The 21,905-nt window shown below is 45.0% G+C and overlaps 1 protein-coding gene across 2 annotated transcripts; it reads left to right on the plus strand.

Moving 5' to 3' along the window:
• The first annotated feature begins 431 nt into the window (after positions 1-431).
• Positions 432-15,732, plus strand: epg5 (ectopic P-granules autophagy protein 5 homolog (C. elegans)). Of its 2 annotated transcripts, XM_015972553.3 has the most exons (45): positions 432-716; positions 1,097-1,747; positions 1,847-2,107; positions 2,208-2,406; positions 2,494-2,630; positions 2,717-2,824; positions 2,908-2,981; positions 3,060-3,168; positions 3,341-3,455; positions 3,536-3,686; positions 3,768-3,923; positions 4,017-4,174; positions 4,415-4,566; positions 4,745-4,885; positions 4,968-5,129; positions 5,207-5,329; positions 5,415-5,671; positions 5,747-5,887; positions 5,979-6,123; positions 6,296-6,493; positions 6,632-6,739; positions 6,832-6,954; positions 7,042-7,208; positions 7,298-7,534; positions 7,623-7,746; positions 7,849-7,993; positions 8,324-8,495; positions 8,579-8,741; positions 8,837-8,979; positions 9,144-9,300; positions 10,325-10,519; positions 10,608-10,821; positions 11,044-11,216; positions 11,288-11,495; positions 11,581-11,656; positions 11,961-12,058; positions 12,137-12,312; positions 12,402-12,626; positions 12,698-12,907; positions 13,507-13,651; positions 13,743-13,985; positions 14,079-14,292; positions 14,380-14,598; positions 14,689-14,803; positions 14,883-15,732. In XM_015972553.3, the coding sequence occupies exons 1-45, from the start codon at positions 663-665 to the stop codon at positions 15,063-15,065; spliced, it is 7,725 nt and encodes a 2,574-aa protein (XP_015828039.3). In that variant the 5' UTR covers positions 432-662; the 3' UTR covers positions 15,066-15,732. The 2 variants fall into 2 exon arrangements, with proteins under 2 accessions (XP_015828039.3, XP_054587435.2); XM_054731460.2 differs by having other exon boundaries at positions 2,208-2,630.
• The last annotated feature ends 6,173 nt before the right edge of the window (positions 15,733-21,905 follow it).

Below are 21,905 nucleotides of genomic sequence, written 5' to 3' on the forward strand. Positions count from 1 at the left end.
GAACTTCCATAATTTCAGGTTATTCTGAGAAAGCGTGAAGTAAATGGTCCCATTAAAAGCCTTTGCGTTCCGTACTTTTTAGCCTCTTCCACATCCCGTAGAGAGGTGGAGCAATCACGTGATTAGATTGCGATCGCGCAGTTCCTGGAATAAACAAAAACAAAACAAATGACAACCCACATAGGATGTGGATTATTACTACATGACATAAGCTTCGACGCGTTGAAATTTTATTTTAATCATGTGAATAGCAGCTTGGAAAACGTTTGTTAGTTGAAACCAAGCGTTATATGTGCGAACAGAAAGCTAGCCTAGCTTAGTTTAGATGATTTTCATCCGCAGGTTTCGTTTTCTAAAAAACAAACTCGACATAATTTGTCTAATTTAAGCGAAATGCAGATAGCGGTCTTCACGGCCTAGGTATGCGAGCCCTTTTAACCGAAAATCTAACATTTAGTGTGCTGTTTACGTTTAGGGACTGTCCTTTCTTAGACAACACAAAAAGGACCTAAAGCTGTTCCAGCTGCGGTTTGCTGTTTATAAAGAAAACATAAGATGACTTGTCGGTTTCAGCCGAGCTGTAGTTTTCAGTTGATCGTTTCCACCAAGAGACTCTTCTGTCGGCTGTGTGTGACTGTGATCTGAGCTGGCGTGCGCTTAAAATGGAGGCTGTGAGACCAAAGAAGACCAAAACAAAAAGCAGCGGAAAACCTCAGGTGATTGCACCAATAACTGCTCTGTCTTTCTGTATATTTTTATTTATCACCTCTCTTCTGCAAACAAACCAATATGGGACCAGTTTCAACAAGGCTAGTTATTACAATGAGTGTAAATTGTTTCTTTATAATTTGCTTTCAAATAATGAACTCTAGTAATCATTTAAAACTGTTCTTATTGATAGTTATTCAAACATTTTAAATATTTTACATGTGTTATTAAGACTTTGCTTTTATAAACTAACATTAATTTAAAGACAACTAATTTCCAAAGAAAACTATCATCAGTATATAATTTAAATTACAGTGTCAGAAGATTAAGTGATTATTTACATGAGTTGTTAGTAAAATAAAGTTTATTTCTTTGTTTGTGTTCTCAGCTGGCCAGGAAGCAGAAGCAGGCGGATGAAAATAATATAAACACAGAGGCCTCCAGCTCTGAATTCACCGAGATCCCCCTCAGCTTGCCTCCATGTCCTCCTCTGGAGAGCCAGGAGGAGCATGAGAATCCGGTCCAAAGCTCAGAGACAGCAGCGCAGCCATCAGAACGTCCCACTGAGACACTGCAGACCTCCTTGGCTCAGACTTTATCCACAACAGAGTTGAATCAATCTCTACAGTCATGTTTGATTTTGTCAAAACTGGAACCACAAGTTACGGTACATCAGTCAACATCAGACAAGGTGGAAGAAAAGGACGGAGGGGCAGAATTTCAAGGGACTGACCTTAAAGTTGCTCAACAAACAACTGAGTTAGAAAAAGACTTACAGCTGTGGAATCAGCCTTTTGCTACAGCTCCGTTTGACAATCCAAGTGTCCCTGCTTTGTACCCATCTCTTCCTACACTGGAGGAGGTTTCGGTGATGCAGCTTTGTGAGGAAGCTGAGAAAAATTGTGGGAGGGAACCTGCAGTGTTGGCGCTTCCTGAACAGGAATCTTCTCCTCTGAGTTTGCAGCCGTTGAAATCCGTAGCTGAACTGTCAGGCAGCAAACTGTACCCAGAGTTACCCAAAACAGCACCAGAGATCCAGGTAATGCACACGAGACTTTTGCATGACCTGCCACAAAGTTGCCTGTAATTGATGATTTATTATTACTGATTTATGATTTATAATTTTTTCACCACGCAGGCATTCTCATTGGAGCAGCTGAGTGTTTGGGAGCCAGGCGGAGGGTTGCGAGCTTGGCTGGAAGGCGTTGAACTTTGTGCGGCCCAGTTCTGCGCTCTGGCCCATCAGGAGAACCACGAATTGACAGAGTTGCTGCAGAACTACTGGCGCTGCCGCAGACAGCTGAACCAGTCACACACACAGCTGCACACACAGTTGTCTGACTGCAAAAGTACACAGAATCGCCTGTGGAGCTTTAGAGATGAACAGCTCACACTTCAGGTGTGTTTGGATCTTTATTTTCTCAATAACCAAGGATATAAATGGCATAATGTTTTATTGGGGCTCTGTTGTAACAGTTTTATTCATTATATTTCCACAGGGTGTGTGTGCGGACCAGTCTAAGGTTTGTGGATACCATCGTTTCCAGCAGGCAGAGTTCAGTCAGACTGTTCTGGCTGAGCTGCGGGTTCTGTTTGAGACTTGCAGTGAGCTGCTCCATCAGAAAGTGGTGCTGCATGCCTACACTGCTCTGCTGTCACGCCTGCAGGTGGAATCATACTTGTATCACCTACTTAAAGGTGAGGGCAGTAGCAGAGTGGATCGTTCTGCTACTGTAAAGTGGAATCACAGCAGTTGTTGTCTTAGTTTGTCGTCGTTGTTTACAGATTTCTCTGGCAATCGGACGCAGCCTTGTTCTCTCCAACCTCTAAAAGAAGCCATCAGTGTTCTGTTTAGTTTCACCCGTAGAGTCCTCGATGACACCCAGTTCCAGACGGACATCCATCAGTGGCTGGAGAGACTGGTAAACCTACAAACTTATAACCTTCCTCTGGTTGACTTTATTTGTGAAGTAGAGTCTTCATGAGTTTCTGGTCTTCTCTTTGCAAGGTTGTCATCCTGTTGCGTGTTGGAGGATCAGAGGAGCACCTTTACCTGCTGAATCATCTTTTAATTTGCCCTGCTGGAGTGGGAAAGTGGGCTGCACCATTTCTTCAGGTAAAACGAGGACACAGTTTATATTTTGGGCTTTGTTATGTATTATATAAACAGTGTATTCAAAAAAAATTTTTTTTTATCAGATTCAAGTTCAGACAAATAGCTCTGGTGTGCAGCATTTCATGCAAGCCCTAGCCATCTTAATGTCACCTGCCAGGTAGGAGTCCCTACAGCTCTTATCTGCGGACTGTGAAGGTTTTCTCATCTAGCCTGTGGTTGCTCTGGTCTGACTCAGGCACCGTGCGGAGTTTCTCAGTCATATGAAACCATGTGAGAGCCAGACATCTGCATCTTCAGGACCTGAGTCTGGAAACTGGACCCTTGTTGATGAAGGTGGAGAGGAGGTACTGGGGGCACGCTCTGACTGTTTTAAATGGGGGAGTAAATGGGGACATGAGTTTAATCAAAATATGTCTTGTTAAATAAAAGGTTTTGTGTCCAAGAGTTGATGTTCTGAATAGAGACGCTTATTAATTATTTTTTAAACTTTTCCCTGCTTTGTCTTTTTCCTTTCAGGATGAGGACCCGGAGACCAGCTGGTTGCTGCTCTGTGAAGACGATCTGATCTCCCTGCTGAACCAGTTCCCCTTCCAGCAGCTCTACTCGCACATGCTAGGAATGAGCAAGCAGGGTAAGAAATTTCATCCCTCTTGTTTTTGTCACGTGTTTGGACCGTGAATTCACTGAGGTGACAAGACGCTCTGTTTCCAGGTGTGTACGAGCCCCGAGCCTGCTCCAGTCAGAAGATGATGCGGGTCTTTGCTTTTGCTTCCTCGCTCATAGAAATTCTGGCTCTTGGCCTGCAAACATACAACAGAGCACGTTACAGGCAGCTAGTCAAACGAATAGGACGCATCATACGGTCAGTACAGAGCTGGTGTGAAATCCATTATGGTTAGAAAATACCTCAACTGAAACGCTGATGTTTCCCCTCGTCCCTCAGAATGACTGTGTGCTATGTTAGTGATCACTGGGCTCAGTATGTGAGTGTGACCGATGCTGCTGGATCTCATGTGCACTCTATGTCTTTGGAAAAACTGCAGCTGGAATATGATCACCTCTTCCTCCGAGCTGTTTTGCATGTGCTCAGAAACAAAAGGTGAGAGAGATTGGACCTGTGCAATCATCTCTGCAGAAATGACATTGATTTACAGGCTTTTACGTATGTATGTTTTGTGTTCCGCCCTCACAGGCTGGGCATCTGGTTGTTTATGTCGGAGATGCCGTATGGGACTCTGTCCAGCTCCATGCTGTGGAAAGTCCTTTATGTGATGCAGTGTGCAGAAACAGCAGGACTAAAACCACTCAGTGCTGCTGCTGACACACAATCCTGCATTCAAGCTCTCAGAGGTATCATTATACACACTTAACAAGTGCTAAATATATCCTTCAAATGCCCGATGTCTCTAACAAGCACATGCTTTGTATTTCCTCTTAGATGCAGCCACTGTTTATTTTCTTTTTTGTCAAACTCTATTACTAACTTATTCATCCCCTCCGCTGCGTTGGGATCTCTAAAAAAAGACTGATGGCATTTGTCTGAAGTTATCATCATGGCTTTTTTATTTATTTATTTTTTCCTGTGAACAGATCCAAATCACCAGCAGAGATTTGAGCAGTGGCTGTGTGAGGTGAACAGCTCTGATGGCATCTCCCTCCTCACCGCGCTAGCTCACATGGTAACACCAACCCAGCGCTCTGACCCCTCGTTCATCACAACCATCACTCAGCTGATTTATCAGGTACGGTGACCTTTACAAGTTGATTCTTTCTGGATTATTTTACCATTTCAGTTCAGGAACAAAGAAAATATTGAAATAAAATACTTTGAAAATAAATTATGGTTTCATTGTCTTTTACTTAAAGATGATCTATTCCCTGCAAATATTCTTTAATTCCTCATTTCTTGTGATTCCTCAGGTGTCTTATGTCAGTTTGGCAACAAGAGAAACTTACTCCAAGGTGGGGAGGGAGTTGCTGGCTGCCATAGCAACAGCCCATCCCTATATAATCTCTGTGCTACTAGAGAAATTACGAGAAACCATACAGACTGTGGGATTGGTTGGTACCACTGTTTCATATCTGCATCTACTGTATGATGGCCCAAGTCAAACTCATGATTTATTGTGTTGTGTGGCTTTAGATGGCTCTGTACTTGTGTAAGGAGCTGCCTCTGAGCCTGTGGCAGCCGCGGCCAGAGGAAATATCCGTGATCGGAGCCTGGTTGCTCCAGAATCCGCTGTCTGCGGTGGAGAACCAGTTAGCTTGCGTTATCCTGGAGGGTCTCAACTGGGGTTACAACCAGGTATTTATATCTGACTATTTCAGAGCATTTTATGAACTTAGATGTTTCAGGGAATGTTTAACTTAATTGTTTTGCAGGACAGCTCTTTGGCCCTGTCTTCTGTCCTCCACAATGAGGTGGCTTTGCTGGTGGCTGAAGCCTATCAGACGTACCTCACAGATAAACCATACAGTGGCCTGATATCAGAGGGAATCAAACAGGTGACTCTTTCTCACCTTTCCCACAGACTTCTTCAATACTTGATTCAGTTTCTGGTTTCTCATCCATCCCGTCTTGTCCTTTTAGGTGTCTTACCTCGCCAGCGTCCTCCGTGTTTCTCCTGAAGCATCTTTTAGTCAGTGGGCGTGGCAGCTATTGCTGAGGCTGAAGCTCCACGGTAACGCCCAGAGCCCTAATGGAGCCTGGGTGGTTCCTGCTTTGGCGCCTAACCCACCTCCAGAGCGTACACATGCTCCCAGCATGCACTCTGTTCTCAGGGCTGTAAAAGCAGGCCTCCCTATTGGGTTCTACCTGTCACTTGCCATGACTTCAGTGGGACATAGGTTTGTTTTCACTCATATAAAGCAAAACACTGAGTGAAATTTAGAATTTAAATCATATTAAATTGCTCTTTTCAGACTGGAAAACTTTTGTGCTGATGGAGTTGAGCTGTTAAAAGGTCTGATTCAGTCTCGCTACCTGAGAGCCGCTGTGCATCTGTTGGATAACATCCTGCCGCCCACCTACCCTTTGAGCTTTTACCTGCTCAACAACGCTCAGTAAGATGGCAGCTGCATTCAGAAGCCAGGTTCACAGTGCCTCCCTAACTAACTCACTACATGTATCGCCTCCTGCCTTTTGTTGATACAGGTTTGTGACTTGTATCCAGCTGTTTTTGCAGTACGACAGCGTTTGTCCTCAAGGCGTGACGCAGCACGTCACGCACAGAGTAGCGCCGCTTCTGACCGGAACCTCTTACGGAGACAACGTCCGCCTCCTGAACAGTGTCATTCAGGTTTATCGCCACGAATCAGACTCACTTTACTGCTTAAACTTACAGAAAATAATTTAAATTATAAATAAAAATTTGGAAATTTGTTAAATTTTCTGGGAAAAAACAAGATTAAGTTATATTTTTAGATAAATGTAATATATTGAGACACTAATGTTGTAATTTAATCTGTCAGAGTCACGTTGTGGAAAGCTCTCGGCCCGGTCGTGTCGGAGCTGCTGCGGTGCTGGAGTTCTGGGTGGGAATCCTGACTCAGCAGGCTCTTTGGTATCGAGACAAAACCGTCCTGTTCCTCTTGGATCAGATTTGCCGTGCTGCCTTCACTCACCGCCAGGAGGAATGTGTGCACAAACTCCTCTACCAGCAGCATAAGGTATTTAGAATGTTTCATTTGCATAATTCACATCCTCCTGTGGGTCTAACAGACTCGGATCTTGAATTTTTATCTGTAAAAACAGCCTTTAGCATAAATGTGAGCCTTGAATGGATTCTGTGTTCTTACTTGATACAGAGTGCCCTGGGTTACCATGGTGATCGGGGTTTTCTATCCTCTCTGGTTGGCTGGGTCTCTGGAAATGCCACACCATCCTTCATCGAGGGCCAATCTCTGAGTGGAGAAGTAAGTTCTCCTGAAGTAACGACATCTGAAGAGATGCTGTGGATCATATTAATAGGAATGTCCAGTCCTGACAGCCTTCCTGTCCACTGTAGGTCTGGTTTGCCTGGCTGGTGCTGAACATGGAGGGGATGTTTGAGGAAGAGTCTCAGCTGAGACGATGTGTTGAACATGAGCTGCTGTCAGAATCCAATATCTCCCCAGATCAAGCCTTAAAGGTAAACATGTCTCCAGCTGCTCTGGTTCTCGTTTAAAGAGATTGTTTGGTGTTTTGGTGACTAACAGTTTGTTTGAATGTGATCCAGAGAGCACAGCAAAGGCTGAAACTGCCCGTAGCTCCATCTCTACAGCGGCTGCAGGTTTATCGCTGGGCGTGTCAGGCTCTAGCCACCCCACCCGATCACCCCCTCCTTCCTCTCATCTGGCAGAAGTTCCTGCAGCTCTACCTCAGACAGCCTGGACCTGAGTATGGGTAAGAAGCAGGCTCTTATGTCCACAATCCCTCTTGTCAAAGAAACTAGAGAGAGAATAAACCCCTATCTGTTTATGCCCCCCCCGCAGGCTGGCTGCAGGGGGGTGCATCGGACGAAGGTTCTTCCAAGTTTCTTCTCAGGCTGCTTTACTTAAAAATCTGAGGCTGAGGATACAAGCGGTGTCAGACTTTCACTACGCTGCCAGCCAGGCCCTCAGGGTGCCCCCACTAAACACGCCATCAGCAGACATCCAGAGTGAGCCCACCTCCGGCAACGCCCAGCCGTCTTACCTCACCTCCCCTCAGCTCCACTCAGAAATGGTCCGGTAGGTCACTGATGCTGAGCGTGTCCAAAAAGAACATTTCCTCTTGTCGTTTCAAAGACAGTGTTCGTTTATTGATGTTTGTCCAAAGGTTGTTTGGTGTATTTGCTTTGTGGATGGATGATGAGAGTTTGCAGAAACAGGAGGTGTACCTTCCCTCCCTCCCACCTGAGTACGAAGCTCACAAACTGGCTCAGGTCATGCAGCGGCAGCAGGTCAGAGATTATTTGTGTTCTGTGTGGATTAAAAATAAATATATGAGTTTTAACAGTATTTAAAGTCTGTGATCAGTGATAAAATATTGCTGTTTGTTGCAGGAACTCTGGTTGGAGTACATAGACCAGGAGCGTCTGCAGTATGATGAGAAGGAGGTTTTGTCTCTGTGGCAGAAGGTGCAGAGTGAGCCGACGTTCCTGCAGCCTCCGAGTCCAGGGTTTACGGACTACACCAGCCTCAATAATGGTGCAGAGTGTAGAAGATTAACTTTTATTCAAAGTTAATGTAGTGACAGTGTGCGTGTGTGTGTGTTGGGGGGAGCCTTTTGACCTCTTTGCTGTAGATGGAGAAGTTTCATTTATTGATGTTTCCTGGTAAGCTAAGTATAAGAGTTGCATGTTGTCTACCGGTAATTGTCATTTTAAATGATTACTGATTGCACATCCTCATTATTTCATTTATATATATTTATACACACATTCAATGCTTAGCTCAATATTTATTATTTGGCTATATCAAAGCATTATTCCTAGGAGAGATTAGCTCAAATTTATCTCTGTTTGTCTTTATAATCAGCCAAAGAGCGCATACTGTCCAACCTGCAGAAGCACCTGGCTCCCCTTCCTGCTCCTGAGCTCCAGGAACAGACGGCTCCAGTGGCCGACGTTCCCGCTGCCTGTCTCACAGACTTTAAAGCTGCTGCTAAACTCTTACAGCAGGACCTCAGCATCTTACAAGATCAGGCCAGGTATGTGTGGAGATCTAAAACTTTTTTTACTCGCATTCTCAGAAGCAGATGATGCTAAAAAAAATACCCATTCTTTGTGTTAGGGTTGCAGTTGCACGCGAAGCCCAGCAGGTGGCGATGGAACAGGAGCTCCTGGAGAGCTTTCCTTTGCTTTTTAAGAACCAACCAGAGCAAGTCAACATGGCTCTGGAGTGTAAAGGGAAGGGAGGACAGCCATGTCAGGGACCGGCCAGCATCACCGTCACGGTGCGTTCAGATTCACCAAACTATGTCATTGTTTTTTTTTTTTTTGTTTTTTTTTTAGTTTGGTAACCGGGGTGTTTTTGTGTGTTGCTATGTAGTGTGAGCGTGTCCAGAGACAAGAGGCAGTTTATAACCAGATCACATCGCTGCGTAGAGACATCAAGAAGCTTCAGACTGATTCTATGGCTCCTCCCCCTCAAAGCCTGGCCAAAGCTGCCGTTCACACCGAGAACTTTATAACGTCAGTACAAACACACCCTTCATCTCAAATACAGAATAAATGTACATAGAATCAACATAACCTGTTGTAGAGCATTTAAAAGATCAACAGTTTCCTGACGTGTGTGTGTGTGTGTGTGTGTGTGTGTGTGTGTGTGTGTGTGTGTGCACTTTTTTTGTGCTCAGGGCTCTTGTGAACATTTACAAAGCTCAGAAATCTCCAGCTGTGCAGCAAGTTGGAGTGTCTGCTTTCTACCAGGTGGTTTCATTTGTGTGTGAGGACACGCTGCGACACCCACCAACACGGCAGTATCTGTCATCGTGTGTGGAGATACTGGGCCAGGTGTGCACACTCTCCCCACACAGACATAACACACAGACTAATGCGAAACCCACTCCTCCCTCTGCCACAACCCTAAAATCATCAGTATTTTATTTAAAGATGGTTTAGCTGAACCAAATTGCTTTTGCGCAGCTTAATTCTAAAGAAAAGTAATTTATTGTTGTCAGGTTTAAGCACCTAAGACACCATATAACAACACAACACAAGGAAAGAGACACAAAAGTCAGAATTCTGTTTAAGCTCGAGGAGAATGGAATAAGGCCACACCAACCCAGTCTCCACTGAGTTGGCAGTTCCTCCAAACCATTCTGGCCTTTGAAATCCGAGCATCTCTATTTATTACAAATTTGGGAGCTTCCTAGTTACATGCCTGAGAGCTGATTCTGAAGGGAGGGAGAAAACACAGCTCTCAGTTTTTAATTGTTACAAGTTTCACACAAAGAGCATTCATTATTACACAAAGAACTTTCAGTGTCTAATCACACGATGAGTAGCAAACAGTTTGCACGAGTCAGCAATTGACAGAACAGCAGATCTCCTCAGGTCATCCTTGGGTCACATTAGGTCAGATTTTAACACCCTTACAATAACACTTTACAATACAGCAACTGTTTTAAGCATTCAAATGGTGAAATCATTGAGCCTAAAACATGACAAATGAAACAATCTTTAATTGTAATAAAAGCATAAAACATGATAATTGAAAACATGAATAATAATTCTGTCAATTGTGAAAATGTTTTGCGTTTACATCCGGGATGTTGTATGTTTATGCATCTTATTTGTGCATGTGGGAAAAAAGGTCTTTATTTTACATTTAGGTCTTTCTGTGACATTTGAACGACATCATGCAGAATCTTCTTCCTGCAGGATAGAAACTGAAACAGTTCAACCTAGCATGTATGTTTTTGGTCTGTGGGTGAAAACCAGAAAACCAAAAAAAAAAAAGACATGAAGGATTCTCAGTTCTTGCTGCGCCACCAGTGTCCATTTTTAATTGCGTTGCTGTAATTTGTGTGTGCAGGTTTTCATGCAGGGTAATGCAGGGGAGTGCAGTCACGTCCTAAAGACCATCCTAGAGCAGAGGCTTCTTTGTCCTCTCATCTCCCCCTTCTTCACTCCTAACGCAGCGTCTGATCAGTTTGTCTTCCTCTATCAAGACGTGGTGACGTCTCTTCACCTTGACACTGCTGATGTCATTTTCATGCTGCTCACTAAGGTTAGTCCAAAGGCAAATTAGAGTAAAGAAATAAGATGAAACTTGCCGTTCAGCTGCATCACTTCGGTTCACGTGTCTTCTCCCTTAGTTTGACTTGTCCCAGTGGCTGAGTGAGGCTCATCCTGTGTTTTCGGAGAGAACTCGTCTGCTGGAGTTGGTCCACGGTGCTCTCTGCGTCTGCGGACGGGACCCCGAACCTGAACTTCTCATTCCTTTTCACCTTTTCACCAAACACTGGACTTTACTCATTCGCCACCATTTCCCAGACCATTACAGCGACTGCCTGCGTCTGCTCATGACCAGTACGTTTGTTCACTCAGTGAAAACAGCAAATGTTTATCGAACGTCAGTAAATCTTTTAAATCTGTCCTCTCGTACCAAAGTCAAATTCTGCCAATGAAACAAAGCTGATTTTGTTCGTTTGTGGTTAAAAATGGAAACTAACCAGATAAATGTCACTACTTTTCTGTTTTGGTTGTTTGATGTGCACATTTTATAATAAAATTATATTTTAATCTTCACAGGTTCATCAAACCAGTTGCTGAGTCCAGAGTGCTGGAAGGTGACACTGCGAGTGCTCGGCTGCTTGCCTCCAACTCGCAGCACGAATAGCAAAGCTGAACCATCCATCGGCGCCGCTGGTGCTGGACCCACTGCCTCTCCCTACAGATCCCCCATCAGCCTCTCTCCTCGGCAGGTAGCGTTGGTTTTAGATTTCTCTCTCATGTTAAAGCGTGTTCTCTATGTTAAGGGTTTGTTTGCCACCAGGTTGAGGAGACAGTCGAGTGGCTAAGTGACTACTTCCTACGGAGTCGTCTCAGTAAGTCTGACCTGCGCAGCTTCGGCCTCTTCTCTGTTTGGGTTCCTTACATCAGTGATGTCGCTACCTTCTGGGAGCATCTGATTGGTTGTCTCATCAGCGCTCAGGTCAACAGCTGCACCAGAGAGATTATGGGAAGCAGCAAAATCATGAAAGGTGGTTGTGGATTGCCACATTTCTTGCAGCCTCGAATGTATCTTTGTTATTTTTTGTTGTGAAAGAGAAATGCTCCTTCTCACAGCTCTGCAGGACCTGCACAGTAAGGTTGTGAAGTTATTTAAGCCCTGGATCTTTCCTCTGGACACTGGTGAGGGCGGGTGAGTTTCACGTACCTCATAACAACTCTTAAGAAAATGTGAATTTTATTCAGAGCAATTGACGTGAGATCAGACAGAACAGACTCTAAACAGAACAAATGTTAATCCTAATAGACCACGAGAATGTCTTTTGATCAACATTTTGTGTTTATTATTCTTCTATATTTGCTTTTAGTTTGTCTTTCTGTTCATTTAGGCAAATTATGCTACATTCTTAAAATGCACATGATTATCACACTGCTGTCGATGACGCTAATAAAAGCTGTAAATGACAGCATCCGCTTCCTTTTTGACTCGGTAACAGTAAGTGCTACCCCTGGTTGGAGACTGATGCGAATGCAGCAGGTCACCTGGTCGGTCTGTACGTTCAGCTCGTTGACGTGCTTCATCACAAATTCAGAGGTGAGATTCCGGCTCTCTCAGTGTGTATTTGATTTCTTCCCACATCTTGTGCACGGAGTGTTCACATGCATGTTTCAGATCGTCTGCGGCCCAGTCAGAGAGGCGCTCTGTGGTTGTGTTTGATGCAGTACTGTGAGAGCTGCACCTCCCCACGCACACCTGAGTACCTGCTCTACCTGTACCACACACACCTCCGCAGCCTGCCCTGGAGACACCTGCATCCTGACACTCGGCTCATGGAGCAGTTTTTCAATGTGAGATTTTCTTTATCGTAGGTCTTTCATCTCAACGTCCTCTGATTTCACCGTCTAGGTTTTGATTTTGCCTTTTCTTGCTCCTGCAGGTGGAGAGAGGAAGTCCCAAGAGCTGCTTCCTGTTTGTGGGAGAGCTGATGTGTGAAGTGAATTGGGTCAGTGTTCTCAGTGACCACCTGCAGACACCTGCCAGCTCTACGATGTACCCAGCTCCATCAGATGCGGGCATGCAGGAGGAGTCCCACACCATGCTGGTCTATCTGTTATACATGCTCGTGTTTCTGGCGAAGGAGGACGAACTCCTGAGCAAACAGGTGAGTTCACACCGCTCTCGGAGCTGATCTCTGTCAGACGTCTCATCTCCTCATTCATGTTCTCCCTCCAGGACTCCCCTTTGCTCAGTCTGCTGGTCCAGTCCACCTCCCTGCCCTGGCACCAACTTGACCTCTCCTCATACCAGGGCATTCTGGGATATGTCAGCACCCACTACCCTCCCTCTCTGCTACTCAACACAGACTCTGCTTCTCAGCTTCTGCTGAAGCTGCTTCGTAGTGCTGCAGGTCTCCACCCACACCCCAGCGAGGCTCCTCACCAGGTAAATGCCTTTTTGTTTTCCAATTTAAAAATTTTCATTTTAAGAAACTGTAAATTTAGAAAATGAGTACGTTTCTTTGTTAAATTAAGGAAGAAGGGGAATTTGGGGCTATACAAGAATAAACCCTTAAATCAAATGAAATTCTTTTGCTATTTATAGATTTTTTTAATTCAAAATGTAGCTGAAAATGAAAGAATGTCACAAAAGCGGTTTTATCGAGAACAGACTTCACGTTGAAGTGTATAATAATTCATGAGTTTCTCATATCAGCGTCTCTGCTGCCCCTCGGCTGACACGTTTTGTGTGAAAGTGGGAGGTTTGGACCATCGGCGCAAAATTTAGACTTTAATCATTTATTTTTCTTTGCCAGCTCTGCATCATGTAGCCAGAATATATCAATATAACACTTCCTATACTGCTTTTAATGTAGCGTAGCATCATTTAAATGTGTAAGCTGATTAGTACTATAAATGTAGGGTTTTTTTTTTCTCAGAACGCTGCTGAAATAGCAGCTAAAATATGTTTTTTTTTTACTCCAAACTGCTAAAATGTGCACAAAAAGCTTTGAAAATGTGACTAAACTTACAGTTTTTAATCAGGAGGAGACAATGAAAGCTGGAGGTTACGTTTGCTGGTGTGTTCAGTCACTGGTGACGCTGGAACAAACAGGTGGCGTCAACCTCAGCAGCCTGGAGGCTCAGCTGGAGACACTTTTGGAAAGTGTTGTGACGTTCAACCCTCCACGTAAATTATCTTCAACAATCCAACAACTTTAACCCTAATAATCACTATTAATAAATAATTTTTCCACCTTTTCCTCCGTTTTCTGTTACAGAGGTGGGTTTGGAGCAGAGACACATGGCGTTCTGTGGTCTCTTCAGTGATGCCTTGGCTTTGCTGAATGGAGTCGGGGTCTCGACAGGCGAGGCGTTAGCTGCTCACGTTATCACCTGGCTGGATAGGAAGGGGAGGGGCTTTCCGATTCTGCCCCTTCTCACGGCCTGCTCCCGCTGCCTCGCATCAGTGCGACACATGACGCGCATTGTGGAGGCTTGCATCAGAGCACACTTCAGCCATGGTGAGGAAGCATGATTTAGTAATTGAAACAAAACCCCTCGTGTAGATTTGATGGTGAGGATTAACACATTTTTCTTGTCTGCAATCGCACCAGCTGAGGAGGAGTCTGTGGGTTGGGGTCCTGTGTTGGCGTCGCTGCAGGTGCCTGAACTCACAATGGATGACTTCCTCTCCGAGAGCCAATCAGGAGGCAGCTTCCTGACACTCTACGCCTTCATCCTGCAGCGTCTCAACACTGAATACACCGCAGTCAATGAGAGGAGGATTCTGGCTCTCATTACCACATGGACCACCCAGGTCTTCCCAAGGTTTGTTCAGCATTCATCAGCATTCAGTGTCTGAAACCTGCTGGCATATAACCAAACTCTAACCTGGAGGTTCTTGTTTGTGTCCAGTGGTCCAGATGATGAAGCTAAACTGTTCCTCTGGTGGCACAAAGCACTGAATCTGTACGTGGAGCAGCTGCAGCCGCAGGCGGGACACACTGAGGTGTCGGGAGTCGTCATGGGTCTAATGAGACTGCAAAGCAGGCTGCTTCAGCTCGGAGAGGAAAGACTGAACTCTGGGCTCCTGGGAGCCATAGGACTCGGGAAGAGGTCCCCTGTTTCTAATAGGTAATCCGCTTTATAAGCAAATAAATACACCTGGAACCCAGATCAAGTGAAACAGTAAAATAATTAGCTAATTATTGCATTTGCATCTAGGTTCAGGGTGGTGGTACGCAGTCTGGCCGTCTTCCTGTCCATCCAAGTGTCATCAGAGACAGAGCTTAGACTCCAACCCACCACTGACCTACGGCTGTCCGTAAAAGCACAACAAGTATGCACTAAAACTTATCATGCTGTACAAAAATTTTCCAAAATTAACTTGTATTTCTGTTTTTTCTCGGTGGATGCAGATGCTGGGGATGTTGGAGACGATGTCCAGCAATAAGCAGTACGCGGAATTAGAGGAGCCTTTGAATAAAGTCGTCCAGTTCATCCGTTATCCCGGACATTGTCTCAGAGATGGCCCCCGACTGCTTGCGCTGCTTGTCAACCTCTTGTACTCAGACCTCAGATACCTACACGTCATTCGTTAACCTGACGGAGATTTGAAGGACGAAGCGACTGGAAGCGTCTGCCTTTAGCAGACAAAACCTTACTTGAGCACAAAGTTTTCAAATAATGACCCTGATAATTAATAACCTTTGTTTCTCTACCGATGAGGACTCGGTGTGCTAGGAAGTGACATTGTGAAGATCATCTTTTTGAATCAGTCAGAATTCTAAGCATTTTTCAAGTGCTGATCTGACATTTTAGCACTTTATTTCTTCAATTATCTTTGTGCCTCGTTGCTTTATTTACCCTGCCTATTGATTTTAACACCATGTGTTTTGCTAATGATTAGAGGGAAGAGTGGCATGTATTTATCGAATTAATAAATCCGAGCAGATGTAGATGTGAGTGCCACAGCTGGGTGAGGGATCTAAAGCAGAAATAAAAACTAAAGGGTCCAGAGATCATTTGGAGAAAGATGAAGGACAGATTGGCCGCTCTAGATGTGTACTAGTACCTTCTTGAAGTGAAGGGACATACCAAGGAAGCTGGGAGATAGTTTTTATTGCCTGATTTAAATCTTGCGGTCAGTACTACAATCCTAGGTACTGTATGCATTCAGATGAGCTCAGTGGACACCTGAATGCGGTAATCACCCCTAATGCAACATTTATCAGTGTTATTCATGTACAACCCAAAGTGTTCTCCTCGTTTTTTGCCAAAGAGACATTAATTTTTTTTCAATTTGTTTTTGCTCAAACTCTCTGGACCTTGTGCCATGGTTTCATCTGTTGTTTCTTGAAGTGGCGGTGTGAACACACACTGAAACACACCAAACACCTCTAACAATGTGCCAATCATCTTGGCTTTGCTGTTATTCAGATGACTGATGCTGGAGGTATTTTTCAGAAGGAGAAACGGGGGGACGTGATGGTGTTGGAACCTTTATGTAATTTCACTTTGATGTACTTGTTTGGGATAAAAGCTGATTTAAACTGAATGTTTTTTGTTTTTTTTTCATGTTTAATTTCCCTCATCAGCTCTCCACTTCGGTTATTTTGTGCCATCTCAGAACTGATCGAGCTGTACCTCAGCAGCCCGAAGCTCGCCTTACTGCCGGTGTCGGTGTTATGTAGAGACCATTAATGTCAGGAGCATTTTGTTATGAGTCACTGGTCAAGAATTGGTCTGTTTGGCTGCTGCGAGAAGTGGGAGGGAACTACAGAGCCAGGCTGTACAAAACACGTAATAAATAAAGTGGACTGAATGTATCACCCATGGTATTTTAACCATTTATTGCCATGTTGGATGAATAGGATTGTTCACATGAACGCCAAGCAGATGTCCAGCCATTAGGTTTGACATAGACAAAAGTCAAAACGAGAGTCTGCTTATCCATTTCTGGGATTTATCTGGGACCAGGTCCTTCTCCCAGTTACCTTACTCATCAGGAAAGGCCTAAAGCTGTGAGTTGACTCACTCAAGTCCTGGTTCTTCCTCAACGTTTACACACCTTTTGTGCATCAAACTCTTGAGCTCCTTCTCCTCTCCCTCTAAATATCAAGAAATGACAGGTCTGAGATAAAGTTTACAAGATATGTTGTTAGGTTCAACTGACCTAACTTAAAGTACTTGTTATATTTAGTACAGATGTTTGAAGTTTAGTAAGTAAATTTTATTTATATAGCACTTGTCACAGACATAGAATCACAAAGTGCTTCACATTGATCAAAAGAAAATAAAACAAATTCATAAAATCATCCATCCATCCATCCATTTTCATCTGCTTATCTGGAGTCGGGTCGTGGGGGCAGTAGCCTAAGTCGAGAGGCCCAGACTTCCCTCTCCCCAGCCACTTGGGCCAGCTCCTCCGGGGGAATCCCAAGACGTTCCCTGGCCAGGTGAGAGACGTAGTCCCTCCACCGTGTCCTGGGTCTACCTTTAGGTCTCGTTCCGGTTGGACGTGCCCGGAAAACCTCACCAGGGAGGCATCCAGGAGGCATCCTGACCAGATGCCCGAGCCACCTCAACTGGCTCCTCTCGATGTGGAGGAGCAGCAGGTCTACTCCGAGCCCCTCCCGAATGACTGAGCTTCTCACCCTATCTCTAAGGGAGAGCCCAGCCACTCTTCGGAGAAAACTCATTTCGGCCTCTTGTATCTCGTTCTTTCAGTCACTACCCAAAGCTCATGACCATAGGTGAGCGTAGGAACATAGATTGACCGATAAATTGAGAGATTTGCCTTCTGACTCAGCTCTCTCTTCACGACAGACCGGTACAACGCCTGCAGATGCAGCACCAATCCGCCTATTGATCTCATGTTCCAGTTTTCCCTCACTTGTGAGCAAGACCCCGAGATACTAAAACTCCTCCACTTGGGGCAGGACCTCATCCCTGACCCGGAGGAGGCATTCTATCCTTTTCCGAATCGAGACCATGGTCTTAGATTTAGAGGAGCTGATTCTCATCCCAGCTGCTTCACACTCGGCTGTGAACCGCTCCAGCGAAAGCTGAAGATCACGTTCTGATGACGCCAACAGGACCACATCATCTGCAAAAAGCAGAGACCTGATTCTCAGGCCACCAAAACGGATGCCCTCCGCACCTTGGTTGTGCCTAGAAATCCTGTCCATAAAGGATATGAACAGCATCGGTGACAATGGGCAGCCTTGGCGGAGTCCAACTCTCACAGGGAACAAGTCCGACTTGTTGATGTGGACCAAGCTCTGACACCGGTCATACAGGGACCTAGCAGCCCGTATCAGAGGGTCTGGTACCCCATACTCCCGGAGTACCCCCCACAGGGCCCCCCGAGGGACGCGGTCAAACGGCTTCTCCAAATACACAAAACACATGTAGATTGGTTGGGCAAATTCCCACGCACCCTCCAGGATCCCCTTAAGGGTATAGAGCTGGTCCAGTGCTCCACGGCCAGGACGAAAACCACTCCTCCTGAATCTGAGGTTCAACAATCCGACGGACCCTTCTCTCTAGAACCCCTGAATAGCCCTTACCAGAATGGCTCAGGAGTGTGATCCCCCTGTAGTTGGAACACACCCTACAGTCCCCCTTTTTAAATAAGGGGACCACCACCCCGGTCTGCCAGTCCAGTGGGACTGCCCCCGATGTCCACGCGATATTGCAGATATGTGGCAGGGGTGAGGAGTGAGCACCACCTCACCCCTGCCACATGTACCTCAAGGGATAAGCCATCAATCCTGCTCAATGGTCAACTTTCCTCGCGGGGTCACCCATAAAGACAGTGGGAGGGTTAATTAAAAATTATGTCAAAGGCATTTTAATATATGTGAGAAGCATTAGTTGTCAAATCACAGTGAGTAAATAAATGGTGGTTTCATTATATAGCATGCATGAATAAGCACTCTTTATTCAGTTATATAAAATAGGAGACTCGAGAATAAAAGGTCTTTGATTAAATGATTGAAACACAGAGTCAGCATTCTTTATTGCATTGTGGAATTATGAAATCAGCAAAACTTACAGATCTTAAGTGATTATAAAATACTCAAAGTGATTATAAGATATCAAATAACTATTCTATCTTCTTGTGTGATTATCTGAGCCTTAAGCTGAGTGCTAGCAGGGGATATAACCCAACACCATCTATCTCCAATGGTTGGATTTATATCAGGGGAACAGGCAGGATGGTCCACAAGAATGATGTTGTTCTCCTGGAAATGTGTCCTCTGCATTTAACCCATTCCCATGGGGAGCGGTGAGCTGCAAACACGGCTGCACTCTGGAACTATTGGGTGTTTTAGGCCCTCAACCCTACCTCTTCAAAGCAGAGCATCAACCAGGTAGGCATTGGGTCCCATTTTTAATGTCTTTGGTATGACTCAATCGCAGCCTTCTGATGCCTCTAGACCTCCTGAAGTTCCATTGAAGGAAAAAGCACCCCAGACCACTATGGCGCCCCTCCACTGTGGCATGCGGAGAGCATCTCAGGTGGGACCTGCTTGTCATGCCAGTAATGTTTGGAAACCATCAGGACCATCGAGGTTACATTTCTTGTCATCAGAGATTATCTAGAACATCCAACCATGCAAAATATGATGTTTGGCCACGTTTCAAGTTAAACTTATGATCTTGACTTTAGCAGAAATGAAGAGTTAGACTATATCGGTATATTAATGTGGAATCGCCTCAATGGACCTCAATAGATGCAGTCCTACAGCTGAACTCTTCACCTCATCTAGGTCAATTCAGCAATCACCCACAGCCCATGACCACATGACAACAGAATAGAGCCTCATTCTCCCATTTGTGTCCTACTTCTTTCTATTCCCAATTCATAAACAAAACTCCAAAGCATTTAACTTCTTCACCTTAAGGCAGATGCTGGTCTCAGACTTAGAGATGCTGATCTCCAATCCCAGCTGCTTCATGCTCAGCTGCAAAACATTCCAGTTTCTGCAGTCTTGGCTCAATAGGCCAACATGACATCATCCAGAAAAAGAGGAGGTACAATCTGAAGCCCCTCAAACTGAAGATTCTCCAACCCAAATGCTGTCCATGAAGGTTTTGTCCACAGTTATGTGTTGGTGGAGTTCAACCCTTTGCTAACCTTTTAGCAGCCTCTGACTTATTGAACAGGGACCAAATAGCTGTTAGCAGGGCACTTGAAACCTCACCCCCAAAGAGCACCACAGGGAACATGGTTGTAAGGCTTCCCCCAAGTCAACAAAATATAAGAAGACTGCTTGGGCAATCTCTCATGCACCATCAGATGTCCCTGCAAAGGCAAAGAGCCGTTCTGCTGTTGAGAGAGCTGAGGAGCACATTCGTCCCCTTGAATCTGAGGTCCTGTTATTCACCGTTGGTAATTTATTAGTCTTTTGGTTAAGCTTAACTCATTTTTGTTCTGTTGAGTTTTACTGCAGAGTGATTTAACCAGCACCCCTGTTATTTTTGGTGCACGTGTAGAGTACACGTCCCCCGCTCCCAAAAGCTTTCACAAGCACAGCCAGGGACAGAGGGACTAAACTGAGTGATGTCCTTCTGTGAGCTTACTTATATTCAGCATCCTCATTTGACAGTGTCTGCCAAGGAAAAACCTCTCCTCAGGCAACAACGGTCTCTATGGTGACAGGACGGGTGAAGGGAGAGAGGGTGGGTGAATCTGAGGCTCATGAAGAGAAGAGGAGAGGAGAAGGGAGATGCTTTCAAACGTGTTATGGCCCTCGCCTCTGGAACGAGCTGCCAGAGGACCTCAGGGCCGCAGAGAACGTTCATCTTTTTAAGTCCAGGCTCAAGACCCACCTTTTTAGGTTAGCTTTTACCGTAAATCCTCTAATACAGGCCCGGGCCTGTATTTGACTCAAGCTCATCAAGCTCCAGGCCTTTATTGGAAGGAGGACCAGAATTAGAGGCAGGCCTCTATTTCTATTTGAGCAAAATGAACTAATGGTTCGCTGGAGTTTTGACAATTAAAATTGCGCCCACATTTTCAAAGTTAAACACATTTCTTTTAACAACGGTAGTTTCTGCTTCAGCCCTCTCCCCCCTCCCCCTGCTTCAGCCCTCTCCCCCCTCCCCCTGCGCAGTGGCCGCAAACTCACTGATGCGCCTGCAGCCTCTCGGAGTTCCTGCTGCTCTAAACATTAAAATAATTATTTCATTTTCTGTTCCTCACTTCTGATTACCTTCAATGGTGTCTGTTTGTTGCAACCACCAGGTACAAAACCTAACTTGTTTTTATTTGACAATTTTTCTGTCCTGTCTGTTTATTATCTTCCTGCATCTCCTCTCAATCCTAAAGAAAAACTGCTACCTGGGTTCATATATATTCACCTCATGAGTTACCTTTGAACTGCAGTTCTAAAAGATCTACCGACCGCAAAAACAGCGGAGTGCTCGCTGCTTGGCGGCCGCATCAGTGATCGGTGCGTCACCGGAGGACAAGGTGATGCGCCCCGCTCCACAGCAGCGAAACGCATCAGGCGCAAATAAAAGACAGAAAACATAAAAGGAAATGAACCGACATGAACGATCGCGTGTTAAATTAGTTTTTGAGGTGGCGACACCTGATTTGATAATGTTACTGTGGCCGTGCTCAGGATGCAGATCTACTGACCGCAAAAACAGCGGAGTGCTCGCTGCTTGGCGGCCGCATCAGTGATCAGTGCGTCACCGGAGGACAAGGTGATGCGCCCCGCTCCACAGCGAAACACATCAGGTGCAAATAAAAGACAGAAAACATTAAAGGAAATGAGCCGACATGAACGATCGCGTGTCAGTACCGACGCTCTGGCACAGCGCGTTGCCTCCCTGAGCGCAGGAGCTTGTCACCTGCTGACAGCAGGCTGCTGTCTTTTCCGAGGGCTGCATCTTGCCGGTCATTATCACGTGACAGCGACTAGTCGATGACAGGCATAAAAAGTCACTGAAGTGAAATCGACTAGTTCATACAACCCCTGCTACTGCTCCCCAGTGTTCTGCAGCATAATCAGCACGTTCTCTTTGAACTTGATATCAAATTTTCGCCTCCTCTTCGTCTCCGCACGGTTAAAGTTACCCTTGCGGTCTATCACTGGCAAATCAAAAGTGAGACGATGACACAACCGCCCCCCGTACTTGCTTGTTACCACATTCCACCCGGCCACAATAAGAGACCGGCCATTATTCACCTCCGCCGACTCCAACACCGGCCAAAATATGAGACCCGGCCGTTAATTGAATACAGGCTAATATTAGAGGATTTATGGTATCTAAATATTTACTACTGTTTTATTCCTCGTTTTACATGATTACATTTTATTACTTGCGTTGCATGTTTTATATGATTATATTTTAGCACAGTTTTATTATTTAATATTATTATTTTACTGTCTATAAGATTTTATTTATTATTTATTTTCTAA

The sequence above is a fragment of the Nothobranchius furzeri genome, chromosome 17 (genome assembly GCF_043380555.1).
Source record: "Nothobranchius furzeri strain GRZ-AD chromosome 17, NfurGRZ-RIMD1, whole genome shotgun sequence".
NCBI lineage: Eukaryota > Metazoa > Chordata > Actinopteri > Cyprinodontiformes > Nothobranchiidae > Nothobranchius > Nothobranchius furzeri.

Coding starts and splice junctions, on each gene's coding strand:
- epg5 (XM_054731460.2), top strand. CDS start 663: ATGGAGGCTGTGAGACCAAAGAAGACCAAAACAAAAAGCAGCGGAAAA. Junction 4,567..4,744: donor TCACTCAGCTGATTTATCAG/GTACGGTGACCT, acceptor GTGATTCCTCAG/GTGTCTTATGTCAGTTTGGC. Junction 12,059..12,136: donor GCTTCATCACAAATTCAGAG/GTGAGATTCCGG, acceptor TGCATGTTTCAG/ATCGTCTGCGGCCCAGTCAG.